This window comes from Chiloscyllium plagiosum, unplaced genomic scaffold (genome assembly GCF_037043375.1).
Source record: "Chiloscyllium plagiosum isolate Xiang-an unplaced genomic scaffold, Cpla_swu_hap1 HiC_scaffold_28, whole genome shotgun sequence".
Classification (NCBI taxonomy): Eukaryota; Metazoa; Chordata; class Chondrichthyes; order Orectolobiformes; family Hemiscylliidae; genus Chiloscyllium; species Chiloscyllium plagiosum.
In genome coordinates this window covers 37,198,793-37,221,729 of record NW_028270166.1, presented here as the reverse complement: position 1 = coordinate 37,221,729, position 22,937 = coordinate 37,198,793, and the positions used below count along the sequence as shown (strand labels likewise).

The 22,937-nt window shown below is 42.8% G+C and overlaps 1 protein-coding gene across 1 annotated transcript in view; it reads left to right on the top strand.

The window, feature by feature from the left end:
- Positions 1-2,415: 2,415 nt before the first annotated feature.
- The window catches only part of mpnd (MPN domain containing), a 52,887-nt gene continuing 32,365 nt past the window's right edge, over positions 2,416-22,937 (top strand). The window contains exons 1-5 of the mRNA XM_043720957.2: positions 2,416-2,598; positions 10,291-10,502; positions 12,053-12,283; positions 19,401-19,554; positions 20,782-20,866. Coding sequence (XP_043576892.2) covers positions 2,595-2,598; positions 10,291-10,502; positions 12,053-12,283; positions 19,401-19,554; positions 20,782-20,866 — 686 coding nt within the window. The 5' untranslated portion in view covers positions 2,416-2,594. The remainder of the gene's footprint in view (positions 2,599-10,290; positions 10,503-12,052; positions 12,284-19,400; positions 19,555-20,781; positions 20,867-22,937) is intronic.

The following is a 22,937-nucleotide window of genomic DNA, read 5'->3' as shown; positions in this document are numbered from 1 at the left end:
AATTTGATTCAGGATTAGTTATAATATTCTATGAGCTTTCCAAATGGCTTGCTGTCACTGCAAACTAATCCTTTGCAATTCATGTGAAAGGACATGAGATGCCTCTGCTAAACTCTTATAAAAAATCAGAGAAACTGGGAGCACAGTGATCGTAATAGCTATGGAGACATGAAGTAGAGCATCCATAGCAAAGAAGAGTGGAGACTCCTAGGTTTTATTTCTCACAAGCTATCCTAGAAATGAGAGACGGAGGAAACCCCTTAAGATGTGCAGGACAGTAGTTAATATAAGGGGCAATCCTTACATACGAGATAATCTTGCTGAGATATTTGGATCATCGATAGTCACAGGTGAGGTGCCAGAAGACTGGAGGTTGGCAAATGTGGTGCCACTGTTTAAGAGAGGCGATAAAGACAAGCCAGGGAACTATAGACCGGTGAGCCTGACCTCGGTGGTGGGCAAGTTGTTGGAGGGAATCCTGAGAGACAGGATGTATATGTATTTGGAAAGGCAAGGACTGATTTGGGATAGTCAACATGGCTTTGTGCGTGGGAAATCATGTCTCACAAACTTGATTGAGTTTTTTGAAGAAGTAACAAAGAAGATTGATGAGGGCAGAGCAGTAGATGTGATCTATATGGACTTCAGTAAGGCGTTTGACAAGGTTCCCCATGGGAGACTGATTAGCAAAGTTAGATCTCATGGAATACAAGAAAAACTAGCCATTTGGATACAGAACTGGCTCAAAGGTAGAAGACAGAGGGTGGTGGTGGAGGGTTGTTTTTCTGACTGGAGGCCTGTGACCAGTGGAGTGCAACAAGGATCGGTGCTGGGCCCTCTACTTTTGGTCATTTACATAAATGATTTGGATGCGAGCATAAGAGGTACAGATAGTAAGTTTGCAGATGATACCAAAATTGGAGGTGTAGTGGACAGCGAAGAGGGTTACCTCAGATTACAACAGGATCTGGACCAGATGGGCCAATTCAGATAAATGCGAGGTGCTGCATTTTGGGAAAGCAAATCTTAGCAGGACTTATACACTTAATGGTAAGGTCCTAGGGAATGTTGCTGAACAAAGAGACCTTGGAGTGCAGGTTCATAGATCCTTGAAAGTGGAGTCGCAGGTCGATGGGATAGTGAAGAAGGCATTCGGTATGCTTCCCTTTATTGGTCAGAGTATTGAGGACAGGAGTTGGGAGGTCATGTTATGGCTGCACAGGACATTGGTTAGGCCACTTTTGGAATATTGTGTGCAATTCTGGTCTCCTTCCTATCGAAAAGATGTTGTGAAACTTGAAAGGGTTCAGAAAAGATTTATAAGAATGTTGCCAGGGTTGGAGGATCTGAGCTACAGGGAGAGGCTGAACAGGCTGGGGATGTTTTCCCTGGAGTGTCAGAGGCTGAGGGGTGACCTTATAGAGGTTTACAAAATTATGAGGGGCATAGGTAGGATAAATAGACAAAGTCTTTTCCCTGGGGTCGGGGAGTCCAGAACTAGAGGGCATAGGTTTAGGATGAGCGGGGAAAGATATAAAAGAGACCTAAGGGGCAACTTTTTCACGCAGAGGGTGGTTCGTGTATGGAATGAACTGCCAGAGGATGTGGTGGAGGCTGGTACAATTGCAACATTTAAGAGGCATTTGGATGGGTAAATTAATAGGACGGGTTTGGAGGGATGTGGGCCAGATGCTGGCAGATGGGACTAGATGGTCGGCATGGACGGGTTGGACCAAAGGGTCTGTTTCCATGCTGTACATCTCTATGACTCTATAATCGGCCTTAAAGCAAAAGGCCAGTAGCCTAACACCCAAACGGAAAAAAAACATTAATGTTTGGAAATTGGTGCACTAGTCCTACCAGAGCAGCACATTGATATATAAAGAATCTGTTGGACCAAATTGTGTCGCTTGCAGGTATTACTGAACCCAGCCATCATTCCAACGTGGACTGTTGTCGACACTCCCAGATCTGAGACTGTTGGCGGAATCGTAATAGAATGGTTGGGAATACCCATGGATTCTATTCCTCTGTCTGATAAGTGTTGTGTACATTCACAAAACTTACAATATTTTAAATATTTTCAGGGATCTTGTGGCACAGTGGCAGTGTCCCTGGCTCTGAGGCAGGAAGCCAGGGTTCCAACCCCACATGTTCTGGAGGTGTGTGCAATAACATCTCTGAGGAGGGAAAAGAGAAGCTGTTTAAAATTTGCAGCATCCTCTGCTGATGGTTCAGGAATCCGCAGTGAGCACTTTGACCAACCTATTTAGTAATGTAATGCCTGACAACAGGAGGTCAGTGCTGAGTGTGTGGTTGGTGTTGGAGACTGCAGTGTGTTTGGGAGATGAATGAGACACGTGGGCTGTGTTCACGTGATGCAGTGGCAGATTGCTGAGTATTCTCCTCCCAGTCTGTCTGTCTCTATCATCAATAAAGCTGCTCTCTGGGACAAGGAAAAACCCTCACTTTTATACAGTACACATTCCATCCTCCCAGTTTGCCTCTCTCTTGACTTTACCAAAGCAGAAGGACTAAAGAAGAGGAGACAACCTGCTCAAGAACAAAACCAGGAAAAGAAGCTTTTGACAGGAATGGGTAAGTCCCTTAGTGTCTGTCATATTCATGATTGGAATTGATTTGTAATTCCTAAACCTGCTTCATCCTCTCTGCCTGGTTTGTGTTTTTAATCGATGGGACTTGTTGCCTTTTGAGTAGCCTTTCCCTCCTCGCCCCACAATTTAAAAGTGAAACCAAAGATGAACCCAAGTGTATCTCAGTTTGTTACAAAGGGAAGACGCAGGGCGCAACCGAACTGTTGTGGGCTTGTATCGGATGTACAGCCGCCGCGGCCAATCAGCGGCCAGCTTGCGAATTGCTACTGTTCGGGCCGGCCAATGGGTGTTTGCCTGCTGCGGTGGGCGGGGCTTCCGTTGAGCATCAAGCTGGGTTGCAGTGTGGGCAGTGTGGTGTGTGTTTTCTGGTTTCTTGTTATTGTATACAATGCATCCTGTAATCCTTCTTAGGGGAAAAAGAAACAGATTTGGTTTGAAACTCAGCTCCTTGGTTAACTTCCCTTTTTTTTTGTCGAAGGACTATGGATTTCTCCTTTTTCAAATCTGTAGCTTTATTTTTAAGCCTTTCAAAATTCAAATAATCCAGAACACAGCTGCAAGGTTAACTAATTCTAGAGAAATCGTTTGGAATACATTTGCACAGGAAGTTCTCCTCCCCCCATCTGTCTAAATTTATTCCAGTAATCAGTTTTTTAAAAAAACAAATCAACTGCCTTAAAAAGCTGAAATGGCCCCTTTTTTCAAAAATCATTATTTTAGTGCTATTTAAAATTCTCATTAACACTTAAACTATTTATGTCCTGCTGGTCAGCTATCTTTTGCACTATGGATCAGAAATGATGTGCAATTCTATGGACTGTTTCACAACCTAAAGCATTTTATAGCCAATGTGTTACTTTTTGAAGTGTAATCTCTTGCAATAAGGGAAGCATAGTAGTCAGCTATTGCACAGTAGGTTAATGTGGCAACAAACATATAATCTGCTCTAAAAAGAGAAAGTGCTGGAGAAACTCAGCAGATTGTTGTATATAGGAGCAGGAGTAGGTCAGGAAGCAAAACAAAATCTCAAAAGACAACAATTCCTATCCATTAAAAACACAAACCAGGCAGAGAGAATGAAGTATGATTAAGAATTACAAATACTTCTAATCATCATTAATATGACACTAGGTCTGGCAATATCTATGGAGACAGAAATCGAGTCAGCATTAGGGTCTTAATATCAGATTCAAAACATTAACTCTGGTCCTCTATCCACTGAAAGTGTAGATTGAAAAGTAACAGGCAGAAGGATTAAAAGAGAGTTGTGATGAAATCTTTTCAGAGGATTGGTGGGTTTGGAATTCTCTGCTGAAAAGGGTGGAAAACTCGACAAATGTAAAAGCTTCTTATATTAGACAAGAACACTAAAATACCAGTGGACTGGAGACCTTTCCAGCAGCCTCCTTTTGGTAGTGTAAATTACTTCTATTTCAAAATGGGTGGACTTATATATGAGTGCAGCTTCAGTTCCCTCTATGTCCAAGGGCTGACCTCATACACAAAGGTTAAGTCATTTCAAAGATCAGAAGGAGCTTTAAGAAACTTGAAACTGTAAACCAGTTCTAGCCACTGCCTTGAGGAAGTGAAGAAGAGTGAGTCTTGCCTCTGAATCAGACATCACACCCCAGGATCTGAATGCGTAACCCAGGCAAAGTAGGGAAGTAATAAAGGAACGTTACATTGTCATAGACAACAATATATAGGTCAGACATTAAATAGTAATATCTACTTGATAGGATAGACTCATGGTGGTAAGAATGATAATCCAGAAGAATAGGATCTGGTGGGCCACTGGTCGCCTTCATCCGAACCTATTATTATAGTATAATATTAACCTGTTTAATAAACAAAAATGATAATCAGGTTTTTTTTAAAAAAAATTTCCACAAGTTTACAAGAGAAAACTAAAAAAAAACCCAAGTATAAACATTAATATACAGTTAAATCTTAAATAAATGATAACCAAAATCTATCAAACAAGAAAACCGAGATACCAAGAGGAAAAAAAAAGACAAAACTCAACTAACTACTCATCTAACTTACAACTAACCAGAGTGTATCATTAAAATTCTGACATTATTCAAGAAAAAAAAATCCAACGGATAACACAAATTGAGCAATGGTATACATACTTGGAATGTATTAACATTAGATCACAACAAAACCTGTATTTACCCAAAACATCCCAAGCATAGAGCATATAAAATTCAAAAAATAAAAGCTCTTTAGTACATTCAGATCAATATATTAAAAAACAAATTTCTAAATAGTAAAAAAAGGTATAAAATGTATTTAAATGGAGATCTTCCCCCTTATTCCCAGGGGGCATCACTTCCTTTCCAAAAAAAACCATCATAACCTCACCCAACCAGTGCTCCACCCTTGACCCAGGCACCCCACGATAGGATAAAGAAAATTCAAGTATACTACTGAACTAGAACTAACAGTGAGTACCCTATCCATCACCCCCACCCCTCCCCACCCACACCAACACCTGGATATATTTGGTAATGTTAATACCATATATGAACATATATGACTATAAAATTACAGTCTCAGCAAATAATAATTAAATATATTAACACAAAATAACAGGGGAAAACAAAAGGGAAAAGGGGTGTGAAAGGAAATCGCTAAGTAAAGAATGAATAAATAAGTCCTTCTTCCCACTCCCCCGGAGATAATATTAAACAGTAAGATAATGAAAGGAAAAAAAGGGTGGGTTGGACCGGGGTGAGGGTAGGGCAAAACAACATCAATTAACTCTTATAGTTTGTCTAAGAGAGTCCAAAAGTTTCTTGGCCTTCTCCGGTGATCCGAAGTTATACACGGACCCTTCATGGCTAAGGCGTAGTATAGCTGGATAGCGCAAGGAGTATTGAATGTTTAAATCCCTTAAACACTTCTTTGCTTCATCAAATGCCTTCCTCTTTCGAACCAAAGCTGGGGAAAAGTCCTGAAGTAACATAATCTTGAATCCTTTATGAGTCATAGCTTGTGGATCTTTCCCAAGATTTCTGGAGGCTTTCAAGAGCATCTGCCTCATCTCATAGCTCTGCAGCCGGAACAGGACTGGGCGGGGGCGCTGGTTCGAGCCGGGCCCGCGTATTGCCACCCGGTAGGCCCATTCTACCCTTACCTGGCCTGATCCAGCCTCCAGATTGAATAACTGCGGAAGCCACTGTTCAAGGAACCTTGTAAGCTGGCCTTCTTCTTCCCGTTCGGGAAGGCCCAGCAGACGAATATTTTTTCGACGACCTCTCGAGGTCATCAGTGTGGTTCTCCAAGGTCCAGACTTGCTGCTCGAGAGTCCAGACCCAATCAACAGCCGATTCTGCAATGGCCTCGGAGGCCGTGGCCTTTAGCTCCGCCCCTCCGACTCGGCATTCAATTTCTTCGATGTCTCGGCCGTGCTTTTCTAGCGCGGCCGAGAGTGAATTCCACTGACTTCGGGACTCTTCAATGAAAGCATCGATCTTCGCGTCGAGTTTAGAGATTATTTCCGTGAGGCTCTCCACCGTAGATAAGTCCCCCGGGGCAGCTGTGGACCCCTCTGCTGCAGCTGGGGAGGGTGGGGGAGGGGCTCCTGCCTGCTGAGAACTGCGGGCTCCTTTCCCCCTAGTCATTTTTACAGGAGACTGAACTGTATAAATTTAGTACTAAGCCACTAATTACATTAAATAAAAACCATTTTTAGTTGATTTGGTGAGTGTGGTGAGGGAGGATGGCCCACTTTGCCTAGGTCTTGGGAGGAGCACTATAGACTCAGACTTGCTGAGTCGCCGCCATCTTGGATCTCCTGATAATCAGGTTTTAACATACATTTGAGATTTATAGTCATGTTTTAAAATTTGGCTAGATTAAAAATCTCTTCATAGTGGTATGGTGGCTCAATAGTTAGCACTGCTGCCTCACAGCATCCGTGACCCGGGTTCGATTCCAATCTTGGGCAACTGTCTGTCTGGAGTTTGCAAATTCTCCCTGTGTCTGTGTGGGTTTCGTCCAGGTACTCCAGTTTCCCCCTACAGTCCAAAGATGTGCAGGTTAGGTGGACTGGCTATGCTAAATTGTCTGTGGTGTCCATGGATGTGTAGGTTAGGTGGATTAGCAATGGGAAATGCAGGGTTACAGAGATAGGATAGGGGCTGGATAGGATCCTCCTTCATAGGGTCGGTGTGGACTCTAATGGTTAAATGGCCTGTTTCTGCACTGTAGTGATTTGATGAAAATCTCTTCAAAAAAACAAAGATATCAACATCAATATGCTCATTAAATTTCATTTCTGTAGCATCGAGTAACTCTTTAGTCATGTAAGTAAATTTCCTGTATGTTTTCTTAGCCATCTTTGTCAACCTGACCTCTACCATTAGTGCTCTGTAGACATGCACTCCAAGGTCATTTTCTTTTCTACACTTCAGTGTATCCTGTTACTTATTGGATAATCTCTTGCTTTGCTTTACCATCCCAAATATATGACTGTAAATCATGGCAGAGGTGTCAACGTGGCAAATAAAGTGACTCAATTTTTCCTGCTCCAAAGATAATATTTTACATGCACATTGACCGTCCATCTCAGTTTCATCTAGAATCTTCTGTATTCTCAAGGACGGTTAGCCTCTGCTTTTCATCTCAGTTTAAAGTTTTACTTGCTGGCAGCTGATTACTAGATGTAAAGGATCAAGCAGATGAAAAAGATGGTGTGTCGCAAAGACTTATGGGAATTGAAGAAACTCCTACCTTTTAGTGAGATGCTAATGACATTTCAAAATAGTGACTTGCTGGTGATTTGCTTAATACTTGTCATATAAGTCAATATATTTAGAGGCTTCAGAGGTGGACTTGTATTCTAATAACTGCGCTACCAGCTTATACAAGCCCTTTCTCAAAATATCTTCCCAGACAATGATCTTAAGCGTGTCTGAATTTCCCATAACCTGGCCCAGCAGCGCCCTCTCTCCTCCACTTGGCTGACTCAGTGGTTAAGGAGATTGGAGCTTGAAATTCTTGGAATATAGAAGAATGAGAAGAGACTTTATTAAACCATACAAGATTCTTAGCGGACTTGACAGAGTACGTGCAGAAAGCACGTTGTTTCTCCTTGTGGGAGAGATTCGGACCAGAGGGCATAGTCTTAGAACAAAGAGTCACACATTTAAGACAAATGAGAAAATAGTTTATTTTCTGAGAGTTGTGAATCTGTGGAATTATTTTTAACCATCAAGGGCTTTGGAAGCTGGGTCATTAAGTATACTCAAGACAGAGATTGATTCTCTTGCTGATTAAAAATCAGCGGTAATAGTGAAAAAGATGCAAATGGAGTTAAGAATTATCTGATCAGCCAGGATTTAATTGAATAGAGGAGTAGCCTCAATGGGCTGGATGGCCTACTTTTGCTTCTTTGTCTTAAAGCATGACCTTTCAGGATGATATTGTTGATACAGTGCCTTTTGTGCTGACCTGTGGCTGCCAGGAGTATATTTTTGATTATCCCAAACTCAATTCTTCAAGGACACATTGAGACAATGGCAAAATTGACTGTAACCCTTGGACTCTCAGCTGAAGGTGAAGTGTATTCCATCACTCCCTCTTTGGGTTATTTGTTTTAAGAAAAGACATTAGATGCAAGCATTGAGTTAATTAGGAATAACTGAATGTGAGGATTGAAATTATTAACAATTTCTACATTCTTCTACACCACAATTGATACTAGTTCAATTGTTAATTTGATTGTTAAATCGGAGATTGGAGTTTAGGTAGCCAAAGTTAATTAAGAGTAAGGGGAAAAAAGGCCTATATGGAAATGGATTGTACATCAGTTCATAATCTCATTGCGTGGCAGAACAGACTTAAATTATGTTCTTCTGTTCCTATTCCTTGAAGGGAACATTAGTTTTGTAGTAACTGTCAGCACTTGAGTTGCATATCCCTTCTCCACATTGAAAACCTTTGATCAGCTACACCATTCATTGGATCGCTTTGTGGAATTTGATGATTAAGATGTGCCACTAATCTCTACAAACATTGACACTTCCACTTCATCTGCTGTTAAACGTACAAAATATCCTGGACTGTGGTGAAAGTCGAGAGAAAGGAACTAGTAGCAGACTGTGAATGACTTGCATTTGCACATTTCAAAGGGAACGAAAGCAGTTGGATTTCAAAAGGAGCACTTCACAACCACCGAGATTACCAAAGCACTTCTCAAGTGTATTTACTATTGCAGTTTAGAAGCCTGGCAGCTAACCTGCCCACAGCAAAATGCCATGGCAACATTGCGGTAATGATTTAGTGATGTTGTTTAAGGGTTAAGTATTGCCTAGTATAATGGGACAACTCTCCTGCTGTTCTTTGAAAGTACTAGCTTTCGAAGTGCTGCTCCTTCATCAAGTGGAGCTTCGAAAGCTAGTGTTTCCAAATAAACCTGTTGGACTAGAACCTGGTGTTATGATTTTTAACTTTGTCCACCCTAGTCCAACACCTGGCTCCTCCAAATCATGTTCTTTTGAAAAGGTAACACAGCAACTTTTACATCCAATTGAGAGATGAGATAAGACTTTGCTTTAAAGTCTCTTTGGAAAGATGGGACTTCTAACAGCCCAGCATTCTGTCAGTACTGTACTAAAGTGGCATCTGAATTTAATCCTCAAGTCTTTGGATTGGAGCTTGATCCTACAGCCTTCATGGCTGGTAGTAGTGGAAGAGAAACAGGCAGAGATGCTTAGGTAGGAGATTCTAGAGCTCTGAGGCTGAGGTAACTGAAAACCTTGCTGTCAAAATATGGCACTGAAAATCAGGCATTTGTAAGAGTCTGGAATTGGAGGACCATGATGATCTTGGTTGGGTGCAGAGTTCATGAATTGTAAGGCTAGATGAGGCTAAAGAGGAGAAAGAGTGAGGCCCTGAGGAGATTTGATCACAATGCTTGAACGTTTTGTTGCTGGACAAGGACGCAGTGTAGGTCAATGAGTACGGCCTGTATTGGCACAGCGCCTCAATTTAACCTCTTATTGAAAGTGTTTCTAGAAATACAGCATTTTATCAACACTCTTACTACAGCCTCACTACCCACAGTTTTTGGATCTAAAGGCAAAAATCATAAATTGAACTGCACTAAAGGATTAAATCCTAGCTGAAATTTGCTCCAAGTTCTTTAAACAATTTGAATGTTTAAGTTTAAAAAAAATTGCTCACCAGTTAGGAGATTTGATTTAGTCCTGAATAATGTAATTGAGCCATAAGTCAGTAATGCTGTCATCACAATGATGACTGAACTGCAGACATTTGAATTTACCAGAAAGGTGAATTCTTCTTTCTCCTCTACCTATTTTTCCCTGTCTCTCCCAGCGACCAGAATCTGTTGGGTAATGGCAGGTTAGGAGCAATACACTTGAGTCCAATATAGTCCTGACCCTCGCACTCCTTCACACTCCAGTTGGGGAGAATGGAAAGAGATTGGGAGTGGGTTTGCTAGATATGTTTGTTTTCTGTGTCCATATCCCACTGGAACTGATGTTTGGGCCAGCAAAGGGCCATTGAAACAGCTAAAATCAGCTACCTCTGGGCTGACCAGGGCTTCCTGGGGATAAGTGGCTAAGTATCACACTGGACATTGCGGTAGTTGACTGACACTGAAGTCATTAACCTTTTTTTATCATTGCGTGTTTGCTCCTAGCTTCTGACCCGTCATCGCCCGCCGTGGAGGAGGGAGTTGAGGATGAGGAGGATGACGTGGACATGAACTTGGAAGAGGCAGAGAATGGGACTGTTGGGAAAATGCACAGTCCCCGGGGAACTTTGCTCACTCGTCGTGGGATTACACTACGTGTGCTTCTCAAAGACAAACTCATCCAGCCAGGAGAAGGCCTGCTCACCATTCACTATTTAGTAAGAAAATAAACTAACCAGCTCTTTTTCTCCCCCTTTGCTCAGCTTTGCTCCCCACCTCTTGTGAAGCTTTTAGTCTGTCTGCATACACAAGTTTTAGCCAGCCGCTGCTACCTCATACTAACTTCATTTCCACATCTGAGGCTGGGGTGGCTGTGGCTGCTTTTGTTTCCACCTAGGGGTGTATCCTGGAAGGTCAGGAGTCGCATCTAATCTTCGATTCCATTATTTTTGTGTTTCTTACATTATTGCTTGCTTTCTTCGGATTTTCTTTTGTTTTCTGATCAAAGACATAACCCCCAAAGAGGCAACATCCCTGGGAACAACCCCTTTTAAAAGCCCAACGTTTAGGAAATTTCAACAGGGCAAATTAGCAAGGTAAGTGTAGAAAATGTAGAAGTTACCTGAGTTTCAAGGGCTCAACAAGCAAGCTCAGAATAGTGCCAGCAGTGGGCATAATTGAGCACACACAAATATACAGAATAGGCCATTCAGCCCATTGCCTGATCTACCATCCAACATGATCATGGATCCTCTTTTTCAAAACCATGCTCCTGGGCTTATCCCAGATCCCTTGATGCCTTTAATGTCTAGACATTTATGTATTTCATACTTTATATTCCGTCTCCTGGCTGGCACCACCTTATGTGGTAAACATCCTGATCCTAAGTGAAAAAAAATTCTCCTCCGCTCAATCTGAAAGGGCATGCCCTGGAATTCTGAGACCATGACTTTTCCATCCAGTGGGTACATTATCTCTGTATCCAGTTTGTTCAGTCCTATCAGAATTTTATACATTTCAATGAGATCCCTTTTCATTCTTCTAAGCTGCATTGAATACTGGCCTAACGGACTAAATCTCTTCTCATATGTCAAATCTGCTGGCCCAGGAATCAGTCTGGTTGGATCTTGACTGCACTCCTTCAATGGCAAGTATATTTTATTTTTTGGATAAGGAGGTCAAGATCCAGATGCCTTTTAAATGCTGTAATTATACCTGCCTCCACCACTTTCTCTGGCAAGCTCATTCCATGCACACACCACCTCTCTGTGAAAACGTTGCCCTTAAACCTTTTTTAAATCTACCTACCCTGGGACAATGACCTTGGTTATTTACCTATTCACGCCCCTCATGATTTTATAAACCTGTATAAAGGCCCCCCCCCAGTCTCCAAATCTCCAGCGAAAATAGTCCCAGGGGCCTTACCAGGGGCCCTGGATGAAATCCTCCTTACATGTAGATTTATCCTGTTCTTTTCCTGCATCCGTTTCCCAGAAGAAATGCTACAACTAGATCATCGTTAATCTTTCCTTCTTCTGAGTACAGGTTCATGGAGTAGTTCAGCTAGTTCTAACAACCTCATGTTCAGGAGGCCTGAAAAATATAGTCGGCTCTACACAAAGTTAGTACAATTAATTAGGAAAGCTACGTTTCCTATTTGTTAATTTTGTCAGACATAAAGAAGTCCTGTGAATGATGCTGCGGGTGCCAGTATTGTGTCTGTATCACCTGTTGGCCTTTGACGTTTGCTTTCCTTTTTCTCCCACAGGGAAAGACGTTTGTTGGAGACCTGTTGTCTGACGGGAAGATTCGATGGCAAGAAACGAGCCAGATTTTCAACTCTCCCAGCGCATGGGCCACACACTGCAAAAAGCTCGTCAATCCAGCCAAGAAATCTGGCTGTGGCTGGGCCTCTGTGAAGTACAAGGGACAAAAACTGGACCAATACAAAACCATGTGGCTGAGGAAGCAGCAGCCACCACTGCAGGCTGTGGAAATGGTATGGTCCCCAAATATAATGGAGTTTAATGGAGAGTTCTGTTGGGTTTTGGAGCTGGAGTTTCATTTTGCAGGGAGATGGTGGTGGTGCAATGGTAAATATCACTAGACTGGGGACATGTTCTTGGTTTAAATGTCAATATGGCAGAGTTATGGAGGAACATAAATTGAAATAACAAGTCTGGGATGTACAGCTATTCTCAACAATGATGACCGTGACAAACTTTGTCAGATATTTAAAAGAAAAATCTGGTTCACTGATGCCGTTTCAGGAAAGAAATTAATCATTCTTTCCTGCTCAGGTTGATGTGTGACTCTAGACCCATGACAAGGTGGTTGACTCTTAACTTTTCTCCGAAATGGCCTGGCAAGTCACTCAGTTCAAAGTTGGGGCGTTTTGCTGAACAAAGAGATATTGGGTGCTGTTTCATATTTCCTTGAAGGTGGAGTTGCAGGTAGACAGGATAGTGAAGAAGCCGTTTGGCGTACTAGCCTTTATTGGTTGGTGCATTGAGTATAGGGGTTGGAAGCTCATGTTGTGGCTGTACGGGACATTTATTTGGGCCACTTTTGAATACTGCATTCAATTCTGGTCTCCCTGCTATAGGAAAGATGTTATTTAAACTTGTAATTCTTTGCTGCATCTTTTCAAGGGTGTTGCCGGATTTGGAGGGTTTGCATTGTAGGGAGAGGCTAAATAGGCTGGGACTATTTTCGCAGGAGATTTGGAGACTGGGGGGGGGGGGACCTTATACAGGTTTATAAAATCATGAGGGGCATGAATAGGTAAATAACCAAGGGCATTATCCCAGGGTAGGTAGATTTAAAAAGGATTTAAGGGGCAACGTTTTCACAGAGAGGTGGTGTGTGCATGGAGTGAGCTTGCCAGAGGAAGGGGTGGAGGCAGGTATAATTACAGCATTTTAAAGGCATCTGGATGGGTACATGAATAAGAGGGAATATGCGCCAAGTGCTGGCAAATGGGACTAGATTAGTTGAGACTGTCTGGTCAGCATGGACAAGTCGACTGAAGAATCTGTTTCCTTGCTGTACAGCTCTGTAAATGGCCAACACATGTTGATCTTGCCAGTGATGCAGACATCCCATGAAAGTGTTCTTTAAAAAAGATATCACTGGAGGTTAAATGGGTTCAAGTCCAGCCCACATCAGCTGCAAAAAAGCCTTGGCAAACTCAGTCCAGTTCCTCAGTTATAGAAACACGAGCTAAAGTTGTGGAAACTGTAGCAAGTTCAATATACAATTAAAAGATAATTAGAAACATAAATGCTGGAAAGTAAAACCCAGATAATATTTAATCAGTCGATTAGCATTTGTGGAGCAAATAGAAAAGTTATGGCTCAGAAAAAAGGCCATTCAGCTAGTTGTGTCTGTACCAGCTGAATACAATAGCTGCCCATTTAACTTCCACTTTTTAGCACCTGCCAGCAGCCTTGCAGGTTATCATACTTCACGGGTGGCTTCAGATTAGGTTTAAATGAATTGAAAGTATATTTCCACCACTGAACAGGACAATAAATTTCAGACACTGACTACCCACTCAGTGAAAAGCTCTTTCCTCATGTCCCCTCTAATCCTGTGGCATTCTCTTTGAATCTGTGCCCCCTGGTGATTGATCTGTTCACTTTACCCAGTCCCCTCATTATTCTGTACACTTACGTCCTCCTGTGTTCTTAGGAAAACAATTGTAGCCCATACAATCTTTCCCCATAGTTGCAATTCTCAAGCCCTGAAATGTTCTTGTAAATCTCCTCTATATAATCTCGACAATTATGTTTTCCTTTTAATGTGATCAGAACTGCACCTGAAACTCCAACTATGGTCTTTAGTTCTAATATTACATCCCTGCTTTTATATTCGATATCTATATGACTTCTTTACTTTTTCTCCTGCCACCTTCAAAGACCTACAGATTTGCACATCAAGGTCTCCCACTTACACTGGTGGGTAATGAGAAGGGTGGATCATATATTCCCTGCTTTGTCTGCCCTTCCCTAGCATAACTGTGCACTTCTCCAAACTGAATTCAATTGTGGTTTTCTGTCCACTCATCCAACCATTAGTTTGTCCTGCGGTAAACAGCTAAATTTTGTGAAAATTGTAACTTTTCTAATGGAAATGTGTTGCTGGAAAAGCGCAGCAGGTCAGGCAGCATCTAGGGAACAGGAGAATCGACGTTTCGGGCATTAGCCCTTCTTCAGGAATGAGGAAAGTTGGTCCAGCAGGCTAAGATAAAAGATAGGGAGGAGGGACTTGGGGGAGGGGCGTCGGAAATGTGATGGGTGGAAAGAGGTCAAGGTGAGGGTGATAGGTCAGACTGGGGTGGGGGCGGAGAGGTCGGGAAGAAGATTGCAGGTTAGGAAGGCGGTGCTGAATTTGATGGATTTGACTGAGACAGGCTGGGGGGAGGGGAAAGGAGGAAACTGGTGAAATCTGAGTTCATCCCTTGTGGTTGGAGGGTTCCTAGCCGGAAGATGAGGCGTTCTTCCTCCAACCATCGTTTCGCTGTGGTCTGACGATGGAGGAGTCCAAAGACCTGCATATCCTTGGTGGAGTGGGAGGGGGAATTGAAATGTTGAGCTACAGGGTGGTTGGGTTGGTTGGTCCGGGTGTCCCAGAGGTGTTCCCTGAAACGCTCCGCAAGTAGGCGGCCCGTCTCCCCAATATAGAGGAGGCCACATCGGGTGCAAAGGATGCAATAGATGATATGTGTGGAGGTACAGGTGAATCTGTGGCGGATATGGAAGTTTCCTTTGGGGCCTTGGAGGGAGGTGAGGGGGGAGGTGTGGGTGCAAGTCTTGCACCTCCTGCGGTTGCAGGGGAAGGTGCCGGGAGTGGAGGTTGGGTTGGTGGGGGGTGTGGATCTGACGAGGGAGTCACGGAGGGAGTGGTCTTTACGGAATGCTGATAGGGGAGGGGAGGGAAATATATCCTTGGTGGTGGGGTCCGTTTGGAGATGGCGGAAATGGCGGCGGATGATGCGCTGTACATGGAGGTTAGTGGGGTGGTAGGTGAGGACCAGTGGGGTTCTGTCCTGGTGGCGGTTGGAGGGGCGGGGTTCAAGGGCGGAGGATCGGGAAGTGGAAGAGATGCGGTGGAGGGCATCGTCGACCATGTCGGGGGGGAAATTGCGGTCCTTGAAGAAGGAGGCCATCTGGGATGTGCGTTTTTGGAACTGGTCCTCCTGGGAGCAGATGCGGCGGAGTCGAAGGAATTGGGAGAATGGGATGGCGTTTTTACAGGGGGCAGGATGGGAGGAGGTGTAGTCGAGGCGCGCTTTTCCAGCAACACATTTCCATCTCTGATCTCCAGCATCTGCAGACCTCACTTTCTCCTCAAACTTTTCTAATGGGCCAGGAGCAGGCAGGTGGGACTAATTTAGTTTGGGATTATCGACTGGTTGGACCGAAGGTACTATTTGAGTGCTGTATGACTGTATGACTCTGTCAGTGTAGAACATTAATATATGCCACAAACTGCAAGGGATCCAATACTGAGCTCCGTGGAACACCACTTGTAAACATTTTCCATTTGCAAAAATATCCATTTACTATTTCCCTTGTTTCCTGCCAGTGAACTAGTTTTGGATCCAACTCGTCAGATTTGTCTGTATCCCATTGTCTTTGAATTTTCTGCCACTGGGACCTTGTCTGTGCAGGTTTCAGTAAGGTATTTGACAACATCTATCGCATTACCCTCATTAATTCTCCTTGTTACTCCCTCAAAAAGTTCTATGATGTTAGTAAGACACAACTTTCCCTTGAGAAAACCTGTGACTGTGCCTTTCTAAGCAGCAGTTGATCCTATCTCAGTATTGTGTCTACTAACTTGCCCACCATTGAGGTTAGATTGACAATCTGTAATTATTTGGCTTATCTCTCATAGCCTTTTTGTACAATGGTGCTACATTTACAGATCTTTTAACATTGAGTACCTCACCTGTATCAAGTAAGGATTATAAAATGATCCTCAGAACTTAGGAGAAATCTGGCCCTGGTGATTTATCCATCTTTATGGAGGTCAGTATCTCCAGTATTTACCCTCTCATTAGGCTTATTTTATCTAATAGTTCACACTCCTCCTTTTAAATTAGAATGCCTGTGCCATCCCTGTCCTTTGTGAAGACAGATAAAGTACTCATTCATGCCCATATTTCTGCATCCACGTATAACTTACCATGTGCATTTCTGATAGGCCCAGCCCTTTTTTTCCCCTTAATGCATTGATAAAACATCATTGGATTTCCCTTCATTTTATCAGTCAATATCTTTGTCATATACTGTCTTTATTTTCCTAATTTTTCCTTCATCCCTGTAAGCTTTTAAAGTGCTACTTTCTTTGAGAATTTCAAAAGCTGTCTTTTTCTGCTTCTTTCGTGCCCTATATGCTTCTGGGTAAGCAGGGGCCTAAATTTGGCAAACCCAGCCTTTTTTCTTTGTCTGTACATGTACCTATATAATATTGCTTTTGATTGCCTACAAATATCTGTATACAATCCATACTTGCCTGATCATCTCTCGCCTTTGTAATGTTTGCCATCTCCAAGTTTAGAACTTCTACTCCTGTTCTAATTTTGTCCCTTTCCATAATGAGGAGAAAATGAGGACGGCAGATGCTGGAGATCAGAGTGGAAAAGCGTGGTGTGCTGGGAAAGCACAGCTGGTCAGGCAGTATCCGAGGAGCAGGGGAGTCAATGTTCCGAGCATGAGCTGTGCTCAGGAATTTCTGACGAACAGCTCATGCTCGGAAGGTTGACTCCCCTGCTCCTCGGAAGCTGCCTGACTAGCTGTGCTTTTCCAGCACACCACACTTTTCGACCCCTTTCCATATATAACTAGATATAACGGTACTATAATTACCAACTCCTAAATGGTCACCCAATGCTACATCCTATCCAGCTCTATTTCTTATAATTAACCTGGATTTTTATACTGGACATTGGTTAGGCCACTGTTGGAATATTGCATGCAATTCTGGTCTCCTTCCTATTGGAAAGATGTTGTGAAACTTGAAAAGGTTACCAGGGGATGTTGCCAGAGTTGGAGGATTTGAGCTATGGGGAGAGGCTGAACAGGCTGGGGCTGTTTTCCCCGGAGCGTCGGAGACTTGAGGGGTGACCTTATAGAGGTTTACAAAATTGAGGGGCATGGATAGGGTAAATAGACATAGTCTTTTCCCTGGTGTCGGGGAGTCCAAAACTAGAGGGCATAGGTTTAGGGTGAGAGGGGAAAGATATAAAAGGGACCTAAGGGGCGACTTTTTCACGCAGGTATGGAATGAGCTGCCAGAGGAAGTGGTGGAGGCTGGTACAATTACAACATTTAAAAGGCATTTGGATGGGTATATGAATTGGAAGGGTTTGGAGGGATATGGGCCGGGTGCTGGCAGGTGGGATTAGATTGGGTTGGGATATCTGGTCGGCATGGACAGGTTGGACCGAAGGGTCTGTTTCCATGCTGTACATCTCTGTGACTCTGTGATGCGGTCATTGCTGGCTGGGTCAGCATTTATTGCCCAGAGGGCAGTTGAGAGTCAATCATATTGGTGTGGATCTGGAATTCCACCATCTACTGCAGTGCAATTCAAACCTGGGTCAGTTGATTAACAGTCCCACAGTAATACCACTAGGCTATCACCTCCCCTAATTTGCACTTTACTGTTTCAGGTGGAATTCTTCATTAGAGCTGGCAATGGTGAATGTGTACTGCCCAAAGACAAATAGTCAAATGATCACACTGTCCTAATATAATCCAGCCTCCAGGGAACGTATCTCTTTAAATTTAATACAGTAGCACCAGCCGTCGTCCTGCATTATCTCATTGGCATGGAGGGATTATGTGATTTAGCTTTTTGTAAAAGTTGCTTCCTTTGCTATTTTCATTGGCTCTGGTAAGATAGAAGAGGGGAAGGTTTCTTCCAAAGCTGCTTGGTGGATCCTCCTCCTTGCATCATTTCAAGCCCGTGGTGAAAGTGAAATGACACTTCAGTGTTTTTTTTTGAAGGAAGATAAAAATCACCATTGTTATGCCTGGAATTCAATATCAGGGTGAGGATGGTAACTGGTAAAATTGGGTCACTCTTCCACAGTATCAGTGGGCTGTATCTCGCCCGGGAGTGATTGCAGAGAGTGTGATTTATTCTGATATCAGAAGAAAACATGCACAGTGTTAAAGTGTCATGGCAAGGAGACCTCTTTTGCTTATTCATAGCAGATGTTGGTTTATTGTTTTCCTGGCATGGCATATCTCAGGAAATTCCAGAATTAGTCAATATTAGAATTAGAATCCCTACAGTGTGGAAACAGGCCCTTTAGCCCAACAAGTCCACACCGACCCGCCGAAGGGCAACCCACCCAGACCCATTCCCCTACCCTATATTTACCCCTGACTAATGCACCTAGCCTTCACATCCCTGATCACTGGGCAATTTAGCATGGCCAATTCACCCAACCTGCACATCTTTGGATTGTGGGAGGAAACCCACACAGACATTGGGAAAATGTGCAAAACTTCCACACAGACATTCACCCGAGATGGGAATTAAACCTGAGTGCCTGGCACTGTGAGGCAGCAGTGCTAATCACTGAGCTACCATGCTGCCCCAACGGAGGCAGCAGTTCCAGTTAATATCAGGTCTTTAATTCACTGGCTATTGCCAGCATATGATTGTAATAAAGATGTACATCATATTTGATGGATGTACTTGTGGTTGTCAAACCTATCCTCCAAAGCTTTAATGGATGAAAACACAGCTGCATGTAGTACTGAGCTAGGTCATCTGAGTGGGCCCAGGTTCAACACATCTCTGCTGACCTCGATATACCTATGCTAGAATGGGGAAACTTGTCCAGGGTTCCTGCTCCTGGTTGCTAAAGAGTGATTCCTGTACTTGGAAGTCAATTAGTAAACACCACATGGTTCTTGTTACTCTTGAATCACAGCAGAATTGGGATTATTGAAGGAATGAGATCCTAGAGGTTGCCTGAGGTTTACAAAGGTCTAAAGCTACATCTTCAGGAGGGTCGAGTTGATGCAAATTTGCCAGTAGCATTTTAGATACTGGGTGAAACAGTCAGTTAACAGTTTTATTTTCCCACACAGAATTTAGCCAGTGAAGAAGATGAGGAAATTCCTGAAGAGGAAGAGCTTGAAAACCACAGCAAAAAGATCCTGAAGTCAGATAATCAGGTCAAGAAAGTGGAGGAAAAAAGCAAGAAGCTACAAGCTAAAAGCTCTCGAGACTCCAGCCTAATGGGTAGCATATCCCTTTTATTATTGCTTTAAAGTATTTTGCTGATGGTGTCATTGTTGAATGTTTTTTCTTTTAGAGGAACACAAACTGAATGCAATGCATACTTATGAAAACTGTGTAATGTTTAAAGGATATAGATCTTCCATTAGCTAAGGGGAGGTCCTGCTTGTCCTATCCCAAACAGGTAGAGGTGCATTTGCCTCTTGACCTGTGACACTGGGGAAAGTTTAGAAAAGACAGTCAGGGATTGTCTGCTGTTTAATTCCAGAGGTCTGGGCTCCTTTTCTGTAGGTTGCTGACTGGAATTTTACACGTTATTATGTGCATGGCCATACCAATAGTTTTGTACAGATTTGTTTGGGCCCAATGTAATCTGAGTGAGTTAATATCAGGCCCATAATCATTTCCAGTTATTTGTGGACATGAGTATCCCAAGCAAAATTCTTTTGGATCTTGTATTCGTCTAGAATACATTCTAGATGTAGGGAGCAAGTCTTTTCTATTGCTTGAATCCCTTTCAGTGTGCTGCCACTTGCGAACCTAGTTCTCCAAATCTGGCCAATGATTGTACCCTGGGTGGAGTCTGTCCTCAGGTTTGTGTGGGGTCAGTGGGTTTGACAATAATATTCAATGGGGTCTTTTCTCATTAGTGGTGGAAACCATACCAGGCTATATGTCATAGGATCTTCTGTCTGGGCTCATTCATCGACAACAGAGGGCATCTGAAGAGGTCATAATCTTTGTTGGCTTTAACCACATAAATAGCCACTCTATTTATATGGCTGGTCCAGTCCAGTTTATGATCAGGATTAACCTCCTGTACATTCTTAGGAAGGTATTCAGCAATGGTAATACCATTACATTTTGAGATGATGGTTAGATTCTCTTGTTGGAAATGGTCATTGCCTGGCACACATGTAGCATGAATGTTACTTGGTAGCCTTGACAGTAGTGGAATACAAATGAATGGCACAAGCTGCTCTTTATCTGTCACTTGACCCATTGCTGACCTGCTCCAGTGAAGACCCTTCAAAAAATACTCTCTATATGCCAGAGCTGGTGAGCCAGCAGGTGAAGTGGCTGTGCACCACTCCAACGACACAGCTGTTGATTGGTGATATCACTGTGAGTGGAATACAAATGAGGTTGTTGAAGCTGTAACAGTATGTCATTGAATTGTCGTTTGCCCTTGTCTTTTGGTCTTAACTGAGATATGTTTTCACCCTTAAGACAATGGACTCAGCATAATAAAAGCTCGCAACAAAGACCTAGGCCCTGTTCAGTACTCTGTCATCGGGAGCAGAGACCCAGGAAGGTAGGTTTTGAATTTATGTTGTTTGAGGTCAAGTTTTCAGTTGATAACTAACATAATTGTATAATTAAGATTTCCATCCTGAAGGCTTGACTCTCTGGATTAGTGCATCTCAAAACTATTTTCCATTGTTGACTTCATTTTAATTATTTGGAAATACTTTGTTTTTATTTTTATGTACGTACTTGAGGAAATGTTTGGGCTGCCTTTGCAAAATAGTCTCTTAGAATCTCCATAGTGTGGTGGATAGTGTACATCTAGTCTCTGATGTAGCATCCAAGGTGAACAATTTGAAACTTGATGCTGACACTAATTAAAGCTTCATGCAAACACATGCTTGCAAAGGAACCACGAATTTCATTGTGTGTAGTGTAATGTCAGGGTAGGTCAACTTCATGCTGATTCAGAATTTATAGAATCATAGAACCTCTACAGTGCAGAAAGTACTTTTTTTCACATAAGTTTGATTTGATTAAATTAGATTAGATTAGATTCCCTACAGTGTGGAAACAGGCTCTTCGGCCCAACAAGTCCACACCGACCCTCCAAAGAGGGTCCCACCCAGATCCATTTTCCTCTGACTAATGCACCTAACACTATGGGCAATTTAGCATGGCCAATACACCTGACTTGCACATCTTTGGACTTTGGGAGGAAACTGGAGCACCCAGAGGAAACCCACGCAGAGACTAGGAGAACGTGCAAACTCCACACAGACAGTTACCCAAAGCTGGAGTCGAACCTGGGACCCTGGTGCTGTGAGGCAGCAGTGCTAACCACTGAGCCACCTTGCCACCCTTTTTTTTTTGAAATCATGAAATTTCAATAAAGTGTTCAGTTTCAGATGTGGTCAAATCCATATCGTTGGGCTGACACTCACACAGGATTTGTGGACCTAATCAAATGCCCAAATCAATGAAGGAATGTGCAGCTCTGGATGATTCGGATGGTCGATCGTCAGGTCACTGTAGTTGTTGGGTAGAAACATGGAAAGCTGCAGGAAGGGGGTCATAATTCACCTGGAGTATAATACGCTTATAAAATGTAATTTTCTTTACGAATGTTATGGTGTGATCAGTTCAAACGTTTTCTTGTCCTGCATGTTTACATTCAGCTCACTTAGGTTCCTGAATATGTCTGTGACAGAAGCAAGGAACCAAATATTGTTTTGTCACAGATGGAATTCAACAAAATTCCTTTTTTTTTTTGTTGCAGTGCACTGAAAATACAAACAGCTCCGTTCAAAATATCTTTGCAGTAGCTTTCCTCATGAGCAGGTGTGGATCTTAGTGTGAAACAATAGCGCATCATGATCAGACTCTGCACAACTTTTCAAACAAACATAAAATCTAACCGTGTTAACTAAGGAATCTTCTTTCTTTCATGTAACCCTGTAACAATGCTGAATATTCCTTGTGCTATTTCCTAATCAGGGAGTAGGAGACCGAGCAGAATGTCTTTGAGTGCACTGTTCTCTAGTGTAGTGCACAATGGCCGAAATGAGCCCTTCATAGAGTCATAGAGATGTTCAGCATGGAAACAGACCCTTCGGTCCAACTCATCCATGCCGACCAGATATCCCAACCCAATCTAGTCCCACCTGCCAGCACCCGGCCCATATCCCTCCAAACCCTTCCTATTCATTTACCCATCCAAATGCCTCTTAAATGTTGTAATTGTACTTGTCTCCACGACTTCCTCTGGCAGCTCATTCCATATCCGTACCACCCTCTGCGTGAAAAAGTTGCTCCTTAGATCTCTTTTATATCTTTCCGCTCTCACCCTAAACGTATGCCTGCCAATCAATTTGAAAAGCAAGAATACGGAGCATTCTAAGTGCTCCATCAGCATGGTTTCCGTATCGTCTACAGTTGTTTATATCCTTTGTCTCAAGATGTTGTTTGAGAAGGAAGCAGCTTTAAATTGTTTACTTCTACTTCCCATTTACAATTTTCGCCACGTTGATTACAGCAGATTAGATCAAAGTGTCTGTAATCCTGAGGCTGCTTCTCTCATGCACTTTTGTTGTTTTACTTCAAGTGATGTTCTTTGAGTTTGTTCAGTGATTTATAAA